The 21,645-nt window shown below is 41.8% G+C and overlaps 1 protein-coding gene across 7 annotated transcripts in view; it reads right to left on the bottom strand.

Annotated features, from left to right (window-relative positions):
• Nucleotides 1–7,264: 7,264 nt before the first annotated feature.
• The window catches only part of ppip5k1a (diphosphoinositol pentakisphosphate kinase 1a), a 46,114-nt gene continuing 31,733 nt past the window's right edge, over nt 7,265–21,645 (bottom strand). For 2 of the 7 annotated variants that reach the window (XM_037789694.1, XM_037789684.1), the window contains exons 27-32: nt 21,509–21,571; nt 16,106–16,159; nt 15,333–15,512; nt 12,173–12,310; nt 11,969–12,082; nt 7,265–10,747 (exon numbers count right to left, since the gene is read on the bottom strand). In XM_037789694.1, the coding sequence (XP_037645622.1) occupies nt 10,131–10,747; nt 11,969–12,082; nt 12,173–12,310; nt 15,333–15,512; nt 16,106–16,159; nt 21,509–21,571 (1,166 nt within the window). In that variant the 3' untranslated portion in view covers nt 7,265–10,130. The remainder of the gene's footprint in view (nt 10,748–11,968; nt 12,083–12,172; nt 12,311–15,332; nt 15,513–16,105; nt 16,160–21,508; nt 21,572–21,645) is intronic. The other 5 variants (XM_037789712.1, XM_037789702.1, XM_037789734.1 and 2 more) reach the window with 3 other exon arrangements.

Genomic DNA, 21,645 nt, shown 5'->3' with positions numbered 1-21,645 from the left:
GTGTTAGTGTGCTTTTTCAGAACCGGAGGTTGCCGCCCAAATAGCCCTAAACACAAAGAAAAGCTGGGGCTGATGGGAATGTTATTAGTTTTGCAGGTATTTAGTCATAAACTAAAGTATTGGACGCATTATTTGTTTGACCTGATGATGGCGCTAGATCAGGGGTCAGCAACCTTTATTATCTAAAGAGCCATTATAGGCAAAGAAAAAAAAATGTGATAAAGGTAACACAGTTTAAAGTCTAAGTATAGAGTATATAAGTCTAATGCAGTGAGGGCCAAAGAGACAATGTACTACGGAGTATTAGGGCCACATTGAGGGAAAAAACATGACAAATAAAGTCATAACTTTATGAGAAAAAAGTTGTAATACTACGAGATAACGTCATAACTTTACGAGAAAAAAGTCGTAATGTAAGTTGTAATATTACGAGAATAACATCATAACTTTACGAGAAAAAAGTCGTAATATTACTTTATTCTTGAAATCTCAGATTTCTTTTTTTTCATCAATGTGGCCCTACTACTCCGTCGTACCGTCGTACCATAGACCTACAACAATGATAAATAAAAAAATGAAAATGTAAACAAAAAACAGTCATTCATTTCCATTTTTAAAAAATCCACAGGGAGCCACTGGAGAGAGGCTAAAGAGACGCAGGTTTGCTGCCCCCTGGAATAGTTCAAAATTCAGAGGATCACCAACGTTAATACAATTCATCCTGAGGGGGACTTGAATGTCTGAACCAGATTTCATGGCAATCCATCCAACATCTCTTGGTGGTGTTTGAGAAACAGCATCACCAAAGTCATTAAGACGTACCAACACAGTCTCATGGAAGTTCATGAAATAGTCACAAAATTCAATCTATTTGATTCGTCTACATAGACACCAATTTAACTTTTTTTTTCTTTCAACAACTAATTATTAGTGTGTTTTCCTACGAATGTCCAACAACACGTGATACACCTGTGAGTTTCCGCTCAAGTCTTTTCAAAATAAAACTACTTAGTTAGGTTTAGGAAAAGATCGATTTGGTTAGGTTTAGGCAACAAACTACTTAGTTAGGTTTAGGAAAAGATTTGTGCAATTTGTCTTATATTAACTCCAGAAGTGCTGGAACTTAAGTATGTAAGTTACGTGACAAATAAATGAACTTTGACTTCTGGTTTCACACGGGACACGAACATCGGACTCCTGTTGAAAGTCCAGAGGTTTTTGACCCACCCATCCACGCCGACCTCCTCCCTACGTGGCGTTCGCCGCTCTTTATACTTGCCGGTTCACAATTACGTGAATTACATACAAATTGATTTTGTGCCAACCATCATGAAAAAAATGTGAAATTTGTGTCTATGTACACAAATCAATCCCAAACCACAGATTGGGAACCAACGATCGAAGCTTTGCAGCCTCCAGTCACCTTCCTCCCTGCCTCAGAGTGTGAGGATGATGTAATCCAGCAGGACTGAGGAACAGTGTGGTCTTTGTTCTGACTCTGTTAAACCCGTTTTAAGCAGTCTGACAGTCTAAAGACCTGCAGGGTCGGACGCGTCGAGGCCCCGCGGCAGCGCTGCTGCTGATATGAGCTGTTTGTGATGCACAACAAGCCACACAGAGACGGCAGTGATTGGTGCAGCTTTCTGTTTCACTGTCTGGTCTTTGTGAAGCCGATACTGAAGCTGGAGGACGGAGCCGGCTGGAAGCTGGAGGACAATCCCCGCTGTGAGACACTGCAATGACATCACCTCCTGGGTCACATGATGGAGAGCGGAGAACAACAGACACTTCCCCCTTTTTCCTTCAGGAGGTGGAAAATAACCAACTTCATTAAGTACATTTTGAGATACTTTACTAGAGCACTCTTATTTTATGCTACTTTTGACTTCTACTCCACTTCCTTTCAGAGTGAAATATTGTACTTTTTACAACACTACATTTTATTTAACAGTGTTGTTACTTTGCAGATTAACACTTTATATATAAACTTAAGAGCTTGTAAAATATGGTGCATTGTTACAGTAAAAATACATCAACTACCTAAAAGCATATAAAGAAGTAAAAATAGCTCCACCTCTTACTACTCTTACCGAAAAGCACGAGTAATAATCTTCAAATTATACTCTAACTATAGTATATTAATAAAATATAAAGTAACAGCCTGAGTAATTAAAGGACGGAGGTACATATCTCTACTATTAAGTTTTAAATAACTGTGTTATTGCTACTTTACCATCTGAATGCTTCCATCACTGGAGGAACATAGAAATTTAAATTGTTTTATCTGTTCAAAATGAACCTTAAAGGGAGATTTGTCAAGTATTTAATTCTCTTATCAACATGAGAGTGGACAAATATGCTGCTTTATGCAAATGTATGTATATATTTGTTATTAGAAATCAATTATCAACACAAAACAATGAGAGATATTGATCCAGAAACCCTCACAGGTACTGCATTTAGCATAAAACAATATGCTCACATCATAACATGTCAAACTGCAGCCCAACAGGCAACAACAGCTGTCAGTGTGTCAGTGTGCTGACTTGACTATGACTTGCCCCAAACTGCATGTGATTATCATAAAGTGGGCATGTCTGTAAAGGGGAGACTCGTGGGTACCATAGAACCCATTTACATTCACTGATCTGGAGGTCAGAGGTCAAGGGACCCCTTTGAAAATGGCCAAAGTTTAGCTAAAAAGTTAGAGTAAATTATGAGCGTTATTTAACCTCCTTCATGACAAGCTAGTTTGACATGATTGGTACCGATGGATTCTTTAGGTTTTTCTAGTTTCATATGATACCAGTATCTTCACTCTAGCTTTAAAACTGAGCCTGTTAAAACCTAAAAATTGCAAGTTGTGTTTATATGTTAAAGAAATTAGTGGCATTAAAACGATTTTGAATTTAAATACTACTGAAGTTCAGTCCTACTCAGGTGCTGCACTTCAGTAATATTTCTATTTTGGGAGAGCAGCTACTTTTCCTCCAGTACTTCAAGATGGAAATATTCTACTATTCACAAGGATGGTGGTTTTCAAAAGTCCTTGAGGGGGTCCTGAGCAAAAAGGGGAATAATTTATAAGTAACACAATGACAGTTTAGCCGTCCTAGATGTGAAAGTTTGTGAACCACTCCACTAGGCTACACTATATATATATATATATATATATATATATATAGTGTAGCCTAGTATATATACCTATATATATATATATTCACCTGACAGCTGCAGTTACTGGTCACATTGCAGATTCTGATTTTCATCATAAGCTCATAAAATATCACTTTTTCCTCTGCATCCTTTTTGCTTTCCTCTTTCCTCAACTCGAACTGATCATCACTCTGACTGGTGACCTTCACACTGACGGCACACACTGTGATAACGCTGACTCCACACATTTACTTCCAACAGATTTACTCCAACAGAGAAACGCTGTCTGACTTCAGGAGGTGATTTACCTGCTGAGGTTTGATCATCATCATCATCATCAGGGAGAAACACACGGACTGGTCACATCCTGTTGGTCTGGGACTGGTTTTATGGTTTGGGTTGGACTCCTTAGTTCAGGTCAATGCTAAAGCATACACTCACCGGCCACTTTATTAGGTACACCTTGCTAGTACCGGGTGGTCTTCTGCTGCTGTAGCCCATCTGCTTCAAGGTTGGACGTGTTGTGCGTTCAGAGATGGTATTCTGCATACCTTGGTTGTAACGAGTGGTTATTTGAGTTACTGTTGCCTTTCTATCATCTCCAACCACTCTGCCCATTCTCCTCTGACCTCTGACATCAACAAGGCATTTCCGTCCACACAACTGCCGATCACTAGATATGTTCTCTTGTTCGGACCATTCTCTGTAAACCCTAGAGATGGTTGTGCGTGAAAATCCCAGTAGATCAGCAGTTTTTGAAATACTCAAACCAGCCTGTCTGGCACCAGCAACCATGCCACGTTCAAAGTCACTTAAATCCCCTTTCTTCCCCATTCTGATGCTCGGTTTGAACTTCAGCAAGTCGTCTTCACCACCTCTAGATGCCTAAATGCATTGAGTTGCTGCCATGTGATTGGCTGATTAGCTATTTGTGTTAACAAGCAATTGAACAGGTGTGCCTAGTGAGTGGCCGGTGAGTGTATGTTGATATTGTGTCAAGAGTTTGTTCATTCCTTCCCTGTTTCAACACGACAGCTCCATAAAGAAACGCTTATACCAGCTTGTTGTGGAAGAACCTGACTGACCTTCACACAGCTCTGACCTCAACCCCGATGCTCTTGTGTCTGAATGGGATCTAATGGTGAAAAGCCTGAAACCAGAAGAGGCTGTTTCAGCAGCAGATTGATGCTCGACATGACATGTTTCGACAACCATATGTAGATGTCATGTTTGGGTGCACATGCTTTTGTGTAAGACATTTTTCCAGATTTCAAATGATTGTATGAAATGAGGTTACGGAAACTTGATTGGCATTTTTCCATCATTATTTCTATGGATCATATTTCTACGACGGCATATTAGGGCCATTGTAAGTAAAAAAAATAATAATAACAGAGCTGGAGGAGGGGGTAATATTCAAATAAAAAAACTCCAGAGATTAAAGTGGTAAATGACGATGACTGCAGAGGGTGAAACGTTATTAAAAGACCAAAAATAAAGATAGTGATTATGTCTGTTATTGGTGATTTACAACTTGGTGCTATGAGTCGCTCTCAGACACTTTCATATCGTCAAATTAGCTCTCAGAGGAAAAAATGTTTGAGACCCCTGCTCTAAGGAAACGGAAACACAACAATTCTTAGTTTCAGGTGATTACACACTAATGAAAGCATAGTTTATCTTTAAATGAATCTTAACTTTTAAAGGTCCCACATTATTGAAAGTCTGATTTAAATGTCTTTAGTTGTATCCGGTCTAGGTGCTGTATAAATACTGGGGAAGTACCAAAACGCTCAATCAACGTAGAAATGCACACGGCCCGTCTCCAGAAACTGTGCCAGTAAACGAGACGCCAACTCTTCCTTATGATGTCACAACTATACATTCACGGGTAGAAGTGCTGCTAAACTCAGTGTACTTGACACACGCAGTGAATCCCCGGCTGCAGAGACGCTGTGAAGACGGCAACAGCCTGGAAACGGTGACCAATCAGAGCAGACTGGGCTTTTCCTGCAGAGGATCTTAAAGAGACAGGCGCTAAAACGGAGCGTTTCAGATAGAAGGTGAATACAGGTATATTCAGACAGACAAGAGGAGAAAAATAATGTGTTTTTTGAACATTAAAGCATGTAAACATGTTCTAGTAGAAACCCCAAAATACAAGTATGAACCTGAAAATGAACCTGAAAATGAGCCAATATGTCCCTTTTAAACCTTTAGTTGTTTTTTTTACATTTTGTTCATATACTTTATTTATTGGTTTATTTTAGAAGACAGAAACTAAGATACTAATCCAAACAACAAAGTAGACCAACAAATCAGATTTACATTCCAATAGCTGTATTTTGTAACATCGTTAGAAGTATTACAGAATATGGATGTGTCATATAATGATCTTTCTAAAAACCAAATGATTAAACTTCACACAGATGGGCATTTTGTTTCCCAGAACAACAGACGAACAGAAACGTTTTGAGCTCAGTACAGTCAGCACAGATTTGAGGAAAACACACATAATTGTGCATCTAAAACCAAAAGCTTATTATCCAACAGGGTGAAATATCAGACATGAAATGTGATGTCAGTTCACAAAGCGCTCAGCAGGTTGATCTTTATTGGATGACTAAACAATCAGACGATTCATCCTCAGAGATTTAAAAGGTGGATTTCTGAGCAGGTTGTAAAGGGTCAGTTCACCGAAATTACTCTTTGCTCACCTCTAGTGGCGTCTAGAGACACAGAGACAGTTTGGGTTTTATTCGTCCAGGTTGAGACGTCTGTCTCGGATATTTCTGCCTCAAATTTGATGCACTCGAAGTGAACAGAATTTGATTTGTGGTGCTCAAAGCTTTGAAATAAAGGCTCAAATATGCTGTCCACATACACAAATCATTACAAAAGGAACAGCTCCGAGCATCACAAACACCCCGAAACAAACTCTTCGTATGATCACAATCTGATTCATCCCGTCCTGATGAATCTGTGAATTATTTTACCCCGTTCACGCGTCCAGAGAGCCAACAGGAAGTCACCCAGAAGATGATGATGTACTCCAGCACACTGTGACATCACTGATGGGGGCGTGGTTACAGACAAAGCACAAGCCAAGTTTTTATCCAAATGTAGCACAAACAAAACAAAATTTCCAGAAAATCTGCAAAACAAAATACAAATGGATGCACGTTTCGATCCACTACTGTTATGAAAATATTAAGAGTTGAGCGCATTGAGATAAACACTTGGTGGAGCTAATTCTTCAGTCGGGTGCCGTTAAACCACTGCAGAAGAAGAGGACGCAAAACAAGATGATGTAATTAAAGCGCCAGTCAAACCCCAAACGTGATGTAAATGTGACATTTATGTGTGTTTCATGTAGTACACATTCATCACATGCTTCATGTACGTTATGATTTATTCGTCTGTTTTACGTTGGACTTTGTCACATTTTGATTTTATAAGGGCTGTCAAATTGAACACAAATTCACATTAACGCCGCTAATTTCTTTAAGACATTAATGCAACTTGCAATTTCGGCGGTTGTAGTGGGCTCAGTTTTAAAGCCAGAGTGAAGATACTGGTATCATATGAAACTAAAAAAAACCTAAAGAATCCATCGGTACCAACCATGTCATACTAGCTGGTCATGAAGGAGGTTAAATAACGCTCCAAACTTACACTAAATTATGGTGGGAAAAAAACAGTCATGGCCATTTTCAAAGGGGTCCCTTGACCTCTGACCTCCAGATGTGTGAATGTAAATGGGTTCTATGGGTACCCACGAGTCTCCCCTTTACAGACATGCCCACTTTATGATAATCACATGCAGTTTGGGACAAGTCGTAGTCAAGTCAGCACACTGACACACTGACAGCTGTTGTTGCCTGTTGGGCTGCAGTTTGCCATGTTATGATTTGAGCATATTGTTTTATGCTAAATGCAGTACCTGTGAGGGTTTCTGGACAATATCTGTCATTGTTTTGTGTTGTTAATTGATTTACAATAATAAATATATACATATATTTACATAAAGCAAGTTTATTTGCCCACTCCCATGTTGATAAGAGTATTAAATACTTGACAAATCTCCCTTTAAGGTACATTTTGAACAGATAAAACAATTGATTGACAGCCTTAGTTAAAACTTTTGTGATATTTTACCTTTTTTTTTTATTTCTGGGGTTTCCACTCTTCCACTGAGGTTTTTTATATGCAACTTGAAAATGCGCTAACGAACACTTAGATGGAAATGCACTTACTGATGTTCAACCTGCTGTTAAGTTGCCGTTGAGTTCAGTATTTCGAAGGAAAACTGTGAGGTCTGAATTATCCAGAGTGATGGGGACACTGTTTTTTGGAAACACACATCACTGCTGAAAAACCTGAACACATAAAACCCCAAACTATCTGCATGGACACCAACATGTTCTCACTATCCTCAAGTGAGCAAACGTTTTAGGCTTTTTTTGTAATTTGAGCGAACTGACCCTTTAAGCAAACAGCACCTGCAGCACAGAAGCAAAACAGAGTGATTATCTGCACACGCACGCACGCACGCACGCACGGGTTGACATGTCAGTTTCACTAACTCACAGTTGTGTTTCTCACCTCTACAGTACATCGCAATGTAACATGAAATCCCACTGTTAAAACACAGAATTGCACATCAGCGTACTCGTCTACCTGAATTGCTTCTCAAGCATGTGTGCACCCGCCCCCCCAAACACACACACACACTCACACATACTGTACATACACACCTGCTACATAACTGCTTGCCACAATAAAAGCACATTAAATGTAAAATGCTCCTCCTGTTTGTTCAGTGATAAAATGAGAGATTCAGATTTTTCCCACGTCATGAGGTGATTTTACAAAAAATATACAATAGCTATGGTACAATTAAATATCTGATGTGGGTATCAAAAATACCAGACTTTCTTTTTTTTTTTTTTTTTTAAATACTCATTTCAAAATAAATATTTTTCTCTCTATCAATTTCCTACTGATTATATTAAAATCTTCCATGAAGCTTAAGGACTTTGGCAGTAAGCAGTGCACACACAGTTTGACCTGGAGATTGAACACTTATTATATTTTACTGTCAGTAATGAAGATTCTTTTGTTTTTAAAATCACAGATGCACGTACGTAACATGTAGCGCCACAGAAGCTCAGCACAGGACGAACGCTGGCGTACGACGAAGAGCCACAGATTGGATTTTCTCTGTCTGGTACTTTGAGTCATTTCCTGTTTCTCATAAACAGTAGTGAGTCTATGCGTCACTGTATCCTGTAACAAACAAAGAAGATGTGGTTGCCCCAACGCCACGACACAACACGTGTCCTGATACCCGTCACCGGATTGTGATGGATGTCAGGAAAGCTGGTTCACTACTGCAGCTGTCCAAAGGGTAAAGGCTAAAGGTAAGAAAGAAGTGAGACAGACTTCACAGTTTAAAGCTCCATTAATCGACTTATTTATGGTCACAATGAATCAATTTGAAAACATGAAATGTGGCAACTCTTTTTCTTTTAGCTTTTTTGTTTTAGTTTAACAGCAGATTTTGTGTATGGTTAAGACTCAACGCTCTCATCAACCCCTGATAAACTCACTGTCACCTCACCTGCCCGGCACAAAATAGCAAACAGACACCGACTACGTTTACACGCACGAAAATATTCCTACTAAGCTGTTTACATGGCTAATTAAAAGGAATATTCCACTAATATTCCTGTTTGAAACTCGCTGTCACATGGGAGATAATAGAAAATGCCAAAAAGCTGTTGTGCAGCGGGTTAACCGAGGCTTTCACACCGAGATTTGAGGCTCATACGATACGGGAATATTCACTGTCAGTGTGCTAAATGATGCTGGTGACAGTGACTAGCACGGCTAGCTAACGTTAGCTTGAGTGGGAGGCTGCTGCAGTAATACAGTCATACATTAACGTCATAGCAGCATCAGACTGTCGTCTCCAATTAAATCTCAGCCTACAGATCAAACAGTTGTCTATTAACACGTTGGTTATTTACAGACAACACTTCAATATGTAGAGATGTCTGGATCAGCAATATCCGGCCACTGTGTTGGACGGGGGAAGACTGAAGGGACATGAGGGCGATCAACCTTCGTTTATTAAGGTATCGTGAACGCTCAGGTTCAGACAAGATCGCAAAATAATTATTAGACATGTGTATAAAACAAACGTTTGTTTAACAAGAGATGAATGCAGACAAACTTGTCAAAATTACAATCCAAACATACGTCAGATTACATTGAAGTCTATGGGATCTTCGGTTTTCTGTCCCCCAAAAGGGGGCAAGGCCTTGACTTTTTGAGAATGTGCCAGTCTGATGGATAGTGGATCATCGAGCAGATAAATTGACAGATATTTTTCTCAGGAGTTGATAGAGAGCAAACCAGAGCAGACACAAACACATCACCTATAGGATGATGATTTAGTTCTGTGTCTGCTGGATGTATAACACCTTCTCTATAACAGCTTTATAAGGTGGTAACATGTCGGGGCGTTTCTGCCCCCTAGTGGCCATAAATCGATTAATGCAGCTTTAAAGAAAGAGCTTGTGCAACCGCATATAAGCGACAGTAACAGAGAGCTTGACAATAAAGCTTCACCTTACAACAAGTGTCTCCCTACATGTCTAGAGACAGACGGACTGAACCAGTGGACTGTCAGAGGAGGCTCAGTGGTGTCACTGGTGTGTCCCCAGTGTGCTTTTCTTTAAAAGGCAATGAACATGAATGATTGTCATATGATTGTCCAACACAGAGCCTAGTGAGGATCAGCTGCCCATTCATTATTACTCAACACGCAGTAGTCGTCAAGCTAGAGGAGATGGGAGGTCGGTCGGCTGTAACACAGTACAGTGCCTCACTGCTCACGATAGACAACAAGGATGATGTTTGTAACGTTACAGATGTAACCACAGTAGTTTCTGACAGATCTGAGGTCTCTACGGCTCTGCTGTGTGAGTGGCTCCGACCTCTAGCGGTGACTCAGGATGGGGGAGGCTTTCTGGACTGTCCATCCACAGCTCCATCGACTCCTGAGTGTCAAAGAACTCGTCGGGTCCCTCGGGAGACTGGGGCGTCTGGGAGCTGGAGCCCGCCTCGCTGCTGCTCTCTCGGAGCTCCAGCAGCACCGGCAGAGAGCCGGGGAGGCAGTAACCCTCCATCCGAGCCAGAGTGAGATCCGCCAACGCAGAGCAGGGCGGCCTCAGGCCGATATCTGAAACGTTGGAGGCATCCACGGCTTCAGAAGCCACCTCTGGCTCTTCCTCTGTAAGTTCAGGATCAGTAACAGCACAGAGCTCACCGTCATCCTCTGGCGAGTTATTTGGAGTCAGAGGGACTTCGCCGGGGTTTGACTGAGCAGAGCAAGTTGGGTCGAGGCCTTGTGACCCGACGGCGGTAACTGGCTGAGAGGAAATGTTTTGAGAGGAGTGAGTTTCCTCGCTGCTCTGAGGGGTGAGGGAGATCTTATCACTGAAGCTGAAGCGTGGGGAAGTGTCGGCTGTAGTGGGAGAAGACGGTCCAGCGCTGGATACCGTGCTGGATGGACCGCTGCTGTCTGCAGGAACACAAGATAAACCCACAGCACCAGGATGAGAGGGAATAAGAATACAGACAGAACTAAAGTGTTAGATTCATGGAGCTAAACATCAGCTGTCAGAAACAGCACAAAGAAGGAAAATTAAAGGGCGAGTCCATCTGCGTTCTTTTCTGGGTTTTTTTTCAAATGGAAACGTCCATTTGAAAAACGTGCAACGTCCTGTCGTTAGCAAAAAGCAGTGACGCAGGTTACCACGGTAAGCTAATTAATAAGGTTATGAATAATGTGAACGCTAGCACTAGCTGATGCAACGTTGGGTGTGCAAAGTTTGGAAATAACTGAAAGGGTTAGCTCAGATTGTTTGAAGTTGGGTTGTGCATATAATCCCATTTTCTGAGGTAAAATTACTGTTTTTTGTGAATGTAGTCTGGTGGCTTTGACGAGAGCGATATAACGGCTTTGGTTCCCTCCTGGAAAGGACTGCCTTTGTTCTAATTATAGCGTACACTTAAATACTTAATATTGATTATTGATTTTAGGTGGCTAAAATACGTTTTTCTGCTGTTCCCGACCAGCCCTTTCCGACGGGGAACTCAAGGCGTTATATCGCTCTCTTCAAAGCCACCAGACTACATTCACAAAAACAGTAATTTTACCTCACAGAACACAGAAGTTGCCGGTCTACCGCTGCATCGATCGGTTGGTTTGTTTGTGTTATTGCGTGACTTTCGGATCCAAACTAACGTGGCGTCCACAGCAGTACAGACTGCTTAGCTTCCGTGCCGGTACTCCCTTACTGTAGATAATATACACTGAATGGATAAGAAAGATATATGTAGAACGTCATCATGCAGAAACCTACATCAGGTCACGTGGGAATAAGGTTTTAGAAGGGCTTGGGAAAATAGCATTTTGACGCTAAAACATACGTACGTAGGATTTGTATAAATATGAAACACCACTGGGAAGCTACAGAATTAGATAAAAACCTAAAAACAATTTAAATAATGGACCCGTCCTTTAATAAGGTTTCATTTGCAAGAAAAGACTATAGTGTTGGTTCGTTGAGTTCATCTGAAAAGATGACGGACAGCACTAACGGAGACCAAACTGCGAGGCTGTAATGGACGACTTGTCTTCCATAAATAGTCCACAGACGTGTGAAACTGAGACAGTCGAGGGAGGCCAACCTAGAAATGTCAAATCTTGGTGGGAACAAAGAGATGCTGTGATACTCACACCAAGGAGGTCTGTCAGAACGAGATCTGAGAGAGATGGAGGAAGTGAGGACTCTCTGAGGGATGTACGAGTCCACCGACGGCTGGTTGTGTGTGTCAAACATGGCTGACAGAGCTGTAGGGATGGAGCAGAGACCACGGGTCCGGTTAAGTGATGATGATTATGATGAATACACTGTAAGTAACATGAATCATTTGTGCTAACCTCTGGTGGTCCTCGTGTGTGGATCCCCGGCGCTCTCGCACACAATGGTGAGGAAGTCGTTGACCTGCTTTAGCGACAGCGAGTTGTGGAGCGTTTCCAGAGGATAGATGGAGGGCACCATGGAGCAGCCTTCGAAGCCTGCGGCAGAGGAGAGACACGGCGCCCGCAGGCACATCAGCCCTCAGTTAGAGACCGGGCAGTCAGAACCACTTCAGCTGACACCACCGCCCCAATGCCACCCATAACACTACACCTCAACACGGTGCTCTCTCAAATCCTGCTCCTGTCTCTGAACGGGCCCTAACCCGCTGCGAACGCCTGCCAGCCTCTACGGTTCATTTCCACGCAGGCAAGTTGCAAAAAAACACCATGCTGGACGCCAAGACAACATGACACCATATCAAACGGGAACAAGTCTACACATCTCAAAACGTCTCTCGCTGTGTTTGCAAAAGCAAGCAGGTCTGGAAAACATAACGTCTGCCTTTGTGGTCAGTCCCAACACACACAGAAGCTGCAGCTCTAACGGCAGCAGCAGCACACGCTGGTCAAAGCTGTCCAGACTGCAGCTCAGGTCCAACACTAAGTTTATCCACTGTTAGTTCACAACCAAGTCGCACCTCACCAGAGCCGTTCAAAATCACAAAGCGTCAAACCGCAGCTTGCCTCGATCGGTCTAAAAACCTCAGAGGAGGATGTTCTTTACTGTGTTCGTCTGCACCGGGTGTGAGTACGCCAAATGTACAGCAAACAAGCAGGAAATCACATGCTGGTTAAAGGTCAGGTAGGAGGGCATTCACATCTGATTCAGACACGGCAGCTGACTCCAAAGAGTTGAATGTGCAGTGGATTAATTAATAATACCAGTACTGTTATGAAACATGGAGGCTAGTGATGATAGATTATCTGCTTAGAGCTGGAAGTATTGAGAAAAAAAAAGATCTTTAATCTTGGAGTGAGACAGCTTGAGGCCAAGACGATGCCGCTCTGTCAGCAGCAATCTGTTCGTGTCACCTAAACATGGAAATATTCATATATTATGTTGTCAAGAACCCTCTGCCAACATGACGCTATGTGCAATATGTTGATTTATATACAGTTTGTAGAGGAATGGCTGATAATGTACATGTTTCTATTGAACTTCTACTGTGTATAGTGTATGTAGGAGTGGGGTGGTGGGTGCAAACATGATTTTTCTACAAAGCCCTGACTTCATGTGAAGAAATGCACCAATACTTCTCAGTGCTTCAGTGTTTAATGTAATAAATAAAATGAGCAAAGTGTCCTGATTTAGATCAGGAAAAATCTGATCAAAGAAAAAGCAAACAACTAAGAATATGACCAAGATAGTTTATATTAAGCAAGGCTCAACACTAACTTTTAAAAGTGGTTGCCATGCTGACAACCAGGCATCAGTGTTTGGTTGCCGAAACTGAAAATATGGTTGCCATTTTTAGTCACCTTATATTTTAAGTAATTAAGATTAGGGCTGTCAATCAATTTTAATATTTATTTACATCGCGAGTAACCACGCTCTTCCAGAGCTTTTATCTGTTCTTTAATGTACCTTAAAAGGAGATACGTCAAGTATTTAATCCTCTTATCAACATGGGAGTGGACAAATATGCTGCTTTATGCAAATGTATGTATATATGTATTATTGTAAATCAATTAACAACACAAAACAATGACAGATATTGTCCAGAAACCCTCACAGGTACTGCATTTAGCATAAAACAATATGCTCAAATCATAACATGGCAAACTGCAGCCCAACAAGCAACAACAGCTGTCAGTGTGTCAGTGTGCTGACTTGACTATGACTTGCCCCAAACTGCATGTGATTATCATAAAGTGGGCATGTCTGTAAAGGGGAGACTCGTGGGTACCCATAGAACCCGTTTACATTCACATATCTTGAGATCAGAGGTCAAGGGACCCCTTTGAAAATGGCCATGACCGTTTTTGTTCGGCAAAATTTAGCCTACGTTTGGCGCGTCATTTAACCTCCTTCAGGAAAAGCTAGTATGACATGGTTGGTACCAATGGATTCTTTAGGTTTTTTAGTTTCATATGATACCAGTATCTTCACTCTAGCTTTAAAACTGAGCCCGCTACAACCTCCGAAAGATCGATTGCATTAAAGAAATTAGTGGCATTAAAATGAATTTGCGTTAACGTGTCATTATTATCATAAGCACGTTCATTGTTAGATTTTAAGACATTTATAAGCACTTATAAGAAACTTGTTAACAGTTTGTGGCTGCAATTTACGTTAAAATGATGTGTTTGAGAGTCCTAATACTGATTAACTAACGCTCATTACAAGAACTTAATATAAAGTGTTACCGTTACTTTCTGCTACAGACACATTTCTGTCTGTACTCAATAACGTGGAGGTCTGATGTGCCACATTTTGGCCTCATGATCACTGCAGTGTATCCAAACATCAGTGAGTGTTGGTGAGGGTGAACACTGCTCAGCTTTTATTGATGCTTGTTTGTTGTTTGACATTTTATCAAACGAATTATTGTGTCCCTCGTCTGTTGCTGCTGTAATTACATTTCCTGCCAAGATAAATTAAGTGTCATTTTTTTCCATCTAGGTGGCCTCAATCTGAAACGAAATGGAACTGATGTGTGTTGCCGTTTTATTGTGTGCATATTTACAAGAGTAATGCCAGTTTATCTTGCCTTTGTATATTTGGAAGCGTGGAAAGGACGGATCCTGCGGACACATACCATTAGCGTCTATCACTGGTGCGGGAGTTTGTTTGCAACTTTTGATCTACTCGTCCCTCTGCTACGCACTGGTCTCATAAAATAGATGTGCGAAGTGCTCTTCTGGTTAGGAATCCTTCATAAAAATGAAGACACTCTGCGGGTTTACGGATTGGAGAGAAGGAGGGGGAAAGGCTACTGACACCACTGCAGAGAGGAAAGAGAGTAGTCGCAAAAAAATGGCCCCAAAACCCCCAAACAGCTCACACCACGCCAGCTTGCAATCTGCATAACCACAGAAACAGGCAAGCATGCAGAAACATCAAGAGGCAAAGCATGAGAGTCAACCACAGAACAAGCACAGTCCCAACTAAACCGTGAGCAGTGGTTGAACGGGGGCGTGAGGCTGGGGGTATGGAGGGCGGGGGCCAGGGGCTGACCGTGGAGGTACTCTAGGGGGTCTTGGCCGGAGATGAGCCAGTTTCGGAAGAGGCGGAGGTGGTAGGAGCACTGGTGGAGGTGGTGGGCCAGCGCCCCGTCCAGAGAGAGGTGGTGGCCCAGGCTGAGGTTGCTGGAGAAATGCCTCAACAACTGGGCCACACGGTGCTCCTCCAGGGGCTCTGAGGAAGAAGAGGGAGAGCGAGGAAGGACAGAGCAGCAGGAGGAGGAGGAGGGGCAATACAAAAGACACGAAACGATAGGATATAAGCGAGGAGGAAGAGGAAGGGAAACAGAGAGAGGAGGTAGGAGGTAGGAGTGTGTGTGTGCATGAAGGTGGTGCTGGAAACGCAAGACGCAGCCAACAGCTCATCATGACCGCCAGATCAGAAGAAGCAGCAAACCGTCTCAAGCAACTTTCTGCGATAAAAAAAAAAAATCACCCAGCACTTCAGCGAAGCTTGGAACAAGAAAAAAAATAAAACCATCATGTTGCTCCTCCGCGGTATCTCCATTTTTAATTTAAAAAGTAATCCAATTAATTAATGAGAATCCACAAAAGGAGCAAGAGTGACACGACATTTACAGGAAGCCCAAAATGAACGACAGTCTCGCAGCCACCTCCCCAGACGAACAAGCTTTTTACAAGTGCAGGTAAAACTTGTGTCCACACATCAACCAACAATAAGGACGACTGATGTCATCTTATCACGCCGTTTACACAAAGCTGCAGCTGGACATTTGGTGCCAACACGAAGCTGCGTCGCCGTCGTACCTTTTGCAGGGCACCACACAGGTGGAGCTATGGTGGATGTGTCATCTTGTGTTCCTGTGGTGAACAATATATGTAAGAGAAAAGCATACTAATATTGTGTGTGGAAGTTATACTGAATGTATTTGCATGGAATCATCTTAACAGGAAGGGTTCATTTAGTAGGGAGTCGTGTTCACACTTTACAGCTCTGGTTGATGAGTCACAGAAACTCGCCACGAAACACTTGTGGATGAACATTTTTGCCAGTCAGACCAGTTAAACGACAAAAAAATCTTCACGAAGCAATCCAACTCGGCTATTCAATCCAAAAGCAGAGATATGAGAACATTTACAAAATCCAGACTGACCAAAACTTTCCTATTAAATCCATTTAAACCAGTCCTCTTTTCAACAACAACAACATTAATATCTCAGTAGATGCTTCCCTTCTGTCTCACCGAGAAATGTACTCAAGAAATGATCTAAAAATCAATAGATATAGCAAAGTGGAGACATTCAGCTGTAGCCACAAACATTGTAATAACACTTCTTCATTAATTAGGGCTGTACCGAATAGTTCAAAGCTTCATTCATAACGTTGACATTCATTCTCTTTAAACCCTGTATTTGTGCTCAGTTTCAGATAAAGATCAAGCTGAACTAATATTATTAGTATTATACTATTTGTAGAATTAGATTATCCAGTGGTGGCTGCGCAGGCTTGTTTCCGACTTGTGTCATCAAAACATTTCCAATAACTCCAGAGCGTTGTAAACAGGGTTGGAAATTAGCACTAACCACCAGCCAAAAGCGAGGTAGTCAATTGAGTGCCTTGTAAAATTTGGAATCCACCAGCCACAGTGGCAGGTAGACAAAAAAGTTAATTTCCAACGCTGGTTGTAAAATCCAAAAGTCAACATGCTGCTTCAATCCATATTTGTTGGCGTTTAGCCTTTCAAGAACAACATTTTCACTGCTGTCTGCTCTCCCACTTGCCACACACAGATAGGCACTGACGAGTTATATCCATTACAGAAAGTTGATTTAATCCGATTAATCATTTTATTCAAATTGAGGATTTTGTTCGAGGATTTTTTTATTGTTTTTTTAGGGTGATGATGTCATAAAATATGACAACAGACATTCAAAGCTTCATTTGAAAACCTGAATAGAAGCTTTCAATGTAAAAACAAGACATTCGGTACAGCCCCATCATTAATAATTAATATATTTGCCCCTTTTTCACGTCTTGAACACACCGAACAACCACATCTGTGCACTGAAAACATTGAAAAACATGTGTGTGCTTATGGATCAAAACAAAACTGACCGATGTTTCTTTAAGAACAGACATGAGGAGGTGGGATGAACAATGCTTTTAACCCTCCCTCTGTTCGTTGCCAATAAGAGCTGATCCCGGTTCAGTCGGCTGTGATTGAACCGTAGTCACCCTTTAATCCACATGAGTTAGCAATAACTGAGAGCCATGAAGGTCAGAGGAAGGGTTAAACATTCATGTGCTGCTGGTGGCGTTTAACAATGAGCTCAATTCACATCCTCTACAATGATGATAACAGGTGTGTATTTACTGTATACACATGCACACAAGCGCACACATGTTCACACATGTTCACACACGTTCACACACGTTCATACACGTCTAAAAAAAACTGAATTATTGGGTAATGGTGATCAATTTACAAATTGTATGCAGGATGTTAAACAGGGTTCCCACCCTCGGCTCAGTACTACGCTCCATCCATAAGGCTCTTTGCTTTGTTATGCTGCTTTTTTAAAACATGAAAACAGTGAAGAGGGATGAAACTTTGAAAGAGGAATGATGGGTCTGATTGCTGTTACAGGTCCCAAAAGAGACCGGCAGGGTTCACTTGTTAATTATGAGTAAATTGATGTTTGAAAGTCAGTTTACTAGTCACAGGATGGCGTATTAGGGCCATTAAAGGTAAAAAAAATAATAATTACGGAGCTGGAAGAGAGGGGTAATATTCTGAGGAAAAGCTCAGACTCTCACATATTTATTACTTAAAAATCTCAGAGAATATTTAAGTTCTTTTCTCGTAAATTTGTCATTTTGTTCTTGAAGATTTACAGATTTAATCACGGAAAATCTGAGTATTTTCTCTGAATATTAACTCCCTTCTCCGGCTCCATAATAATACATATCTTGGCCCTAATACGCTGTCGTATAGGGAGTACTACTGTGTAGTTGTATAATGTCTTCTGTGGCTCAGGACGAACGGTGGTATCTCTGTGTGGAGACTCACTGTCAACAGAAAGCCTGTGTTGCGTTGTAAGACTGGAAGGATCCAGTGATTTTGGAGCTCGAGACTAACAGTCAGGAAACCTCGGCTTCTGCTGCTTCACCTCTCAACCTTCTTTGTCTCTTGCAAGTCCCCAAACTTTATTGAAGTGTGACACTAAATTGAAGTAGCCCTTTAATAAACCAGGGCTGTTATTGACCTTCAGGAATGATTTTTCAACAGGCCCTGTTGCAAAAAAAAATATCTATCATGACTTGAAACAGAAAAACGCCAGCAAACCGAAACACGTTGGTCTCACGATAAAATTGTTCTTTATACTGAAAGTGTTGCTGGAGTTTTGACCTCTACAGAATATTTTCCTTCTCCGTGCACTTTGGAAGTTGTGCCAGAAATCATTACTCTGCTAGATATTTTGTGTAGACAAGGAGACACTAAGCCCAGATAAATGAGTCCAGTACTGACCTAACTCTCCTCCAGCACTATATGCAGCACTATGCACTATATTTACTGTCCGACATTTTATTAAAATTACTGTTGTGCGACTCTACAGCTGGCAGCGATAACACAAAATGATGATGATTAGAAAGTGTCCAAAATCTCAATTTACTGCTCACTATTTAGTGTCTGTTATATAAGGAGCAGTGAGCCCACTATTCACAATGTAAACAGCAGTAATGAAGCACTGGGAGACAATCAACTAAAATGAAGTCAGACTAGATTTGCGACTTCCTTTTTTCCTTCACATTGTGCTGCATTAAAGAAACATTTCGTAAATATCTGTTGTGCTGTTTTGGTTCATTCTCCATGTTATCTGCAAAACAGGGCATGTTATCTTACATCCAAGTAGCTGCTGCTGTTGGACACTTGTATGACGACATTATTTGTATATTGTACATGGCCAAGAAATTGACTTTCTCCTGGAGAAATCTAGCCGGGAAAATCGGATTTCTCTAATCCTTTATAGGAACCAAAATACTGCAGAACGCCGACAGTAAGCCGCTTACTTAAGTTCATGTAAACGCAGTTATTGATCCAGGTCGGTGTCATCCTACACAAAAGGGAAATAGACCAGTACTTAGCCTCTGATTTAAACTGGGCTCAGTTGGAAATTAGGAAACTGGCAGACACTAAATTATATTTCTAAAATGCATCGCAATGGAAAATCTCCAATGTGGGTTTTGCAGTGAATGTCTGTGAAAATGTTGACTGCGGTTAACCGGCACAAGAGGTAAGTAACACTTTGCTATAACCTAATGATTTGTTTTGTTAGAATGGTCTTTTGTTAATCATCCATCGGTTAGAAGTCAAGTCTAAAGGCCTTTACACACTGGAGGACGTGACGAATAAATTAAATGAAAACGTGGCATACTATCAAACTATCAAAACTATTCATACTGGCAGCGATGCAAATTTGCGACAGTTGCAACACTTGTTCAATAAAAAGTTTTAGATTTCCGCAGGCAGGGGACCAACTAAAGGGATCCTATTGACCCAGAGCAGCGTCGGTCTGAGGTAAAGTCTAAACTACTGTAAGCTGTTTTATTGAGTTTCCTTTTGGCAACATGCTCAGAGTGAAATTTCCTCTGGCAAACAGCCACACAGTGTACTGTATATGTCTAGGGCTTTTATTGTGAAAGGAAGGAAAGAACGGAAGGAATGGATCTGGTCTGCGCTGTCTTTGTGAAGGTTGAAAGTAATAAAGTTCACCGTCTTGATTCGAACTACGGAGCCTCCGTGTTGTTGTACACTAAGGGGAATGGGAATCAAGGAGCATTCTGGGAGGCACAGCCATTTTAGGAAGGTGGCGTACGGAGCTACGGAAGACTGTTATTGTCTGTTACCGGTCTATTCATCTCAACCATTCATCATCAGAAATGTATACGTCACATTCCCTATAGTGTACGTATTGAATATGTCTGTTCCGCACAACGTGATTGGTTGATGCCTTTATTTGCGGTGCGAAAGCTCAGAAATATCAACCTTGTTTTTCCGCTGCGTAATATTTGTGTTCTGTGTTAGAAGTAACAAAAACAACAGTTTGAAAAAAATATAGGGATGCACCGATACCAGCATCAGGTATCGGGTCCGATACTGTGCTCATGTACTCGTACTCGCAAAACGGCTCCGATACAACGGCACCGATACCACTTTCGCACGCGCTCACGCTCCACCTCCCCGGGCCGGGGTGCGCCCGACCCCGCGGGGCCGGGATTCCACCTCGGCCACCGTGCGCGGCCCTCACTTTCATTGCGCCACAGGGTTTGGCTTGCACCCTCTGACTCGCGCGTGCGTTAGATTCCTTGGTCCGGTTTCAGACCCCTGGCGCCTTTTAAGTGTGCCGAGCCCCGCCCTGGGGGCACAACGCGGTTGGGGCGCACTAAGGACAGTCCGCCCCAGCCACGGCCCACGGCCCAGGGAAGCACCTTCGCCCCGAGCCTTTCCAAGCCGACCTAGAGCCGGTCGCGGCGCTCCGCCTCATATGAGGGACTCCCCAGCCTCCCGTGTGTCGTTCACACCCTCCAGCTGGCTGTTAACAAGGGTCTTTTGGCACAGAGAAGTACTCGTATCGGTACTCGGTATCGGCGAGTACCCAAATGTCAGTACTTGTACTCGGTCTGAAAAAAAGTGGTATCGGTGCATCCCTAAAAACATATATTGACGTGCGAATTAATCACATAAAAAATAAACACCCCTGGTGTGCAAAGGCCTTAAGAAGAGAATAAATACAGAGTCTAATGTGGTGAAATACTGTAAATGGGAAATGATTCCCTGCTGATATCCGGTGTTTTTAAGGTACGAGTTGTGTAAACGTGTCACTATTTTCTGCTACACTACCATGAGGCCTTTGTAAACATTCACTGACATTCCCTGTCTCCTAATTTATTGATATTTTACATATTCAATGACCAGTGGGAACCCTGGTTAGAAAGAGAATGTCAGGTAGTGTTAGAAAAAGTCCAAAGCATAATGGGTAAACAAAAAAAAATTAAAAATTAAATCATTAGAAAAAAATAACGGAAACTTGGAATGCTGGAGGGCCATGTGAAAAAAAGACAACAACCCAAGGTCAAAAAAACAAGTTTGAAGACATGCAAGACAAAGGGAGGTGAAGTGGAAAAATACTTGAAAGAAGCAGACGTACCATTAGTCGGATACTTTGCAAACGACACAGAAAATCGTTTTACTGCCGGCATAGACAACAACTCTGAGGAAATAAAAAAAAATAAAAAAAATCACTAGTGTTACTTTGAGCCACAGTAACTTGTATAAATCATGTTT

Source organism: Sebastes umbrosus, chromosome 2, assembly GCF_015220745.1.
Source record: "Sebastes umbrosus isolate fSebUmb1 chromosome 2, fSebUmb1.pri, whole genome shotgun sequence".
Taxonomy (NCBI): Eukaryota; Metazoa; Chordata; class Actinopteri; order Perciformes; family Sebastidae; genus Sebastes; species Sebastes umbrosus.
Note: the sequence above shows the minus strand (reverse complement) of the source record. Positions and strands in the feature narration are given on the sequence as shown.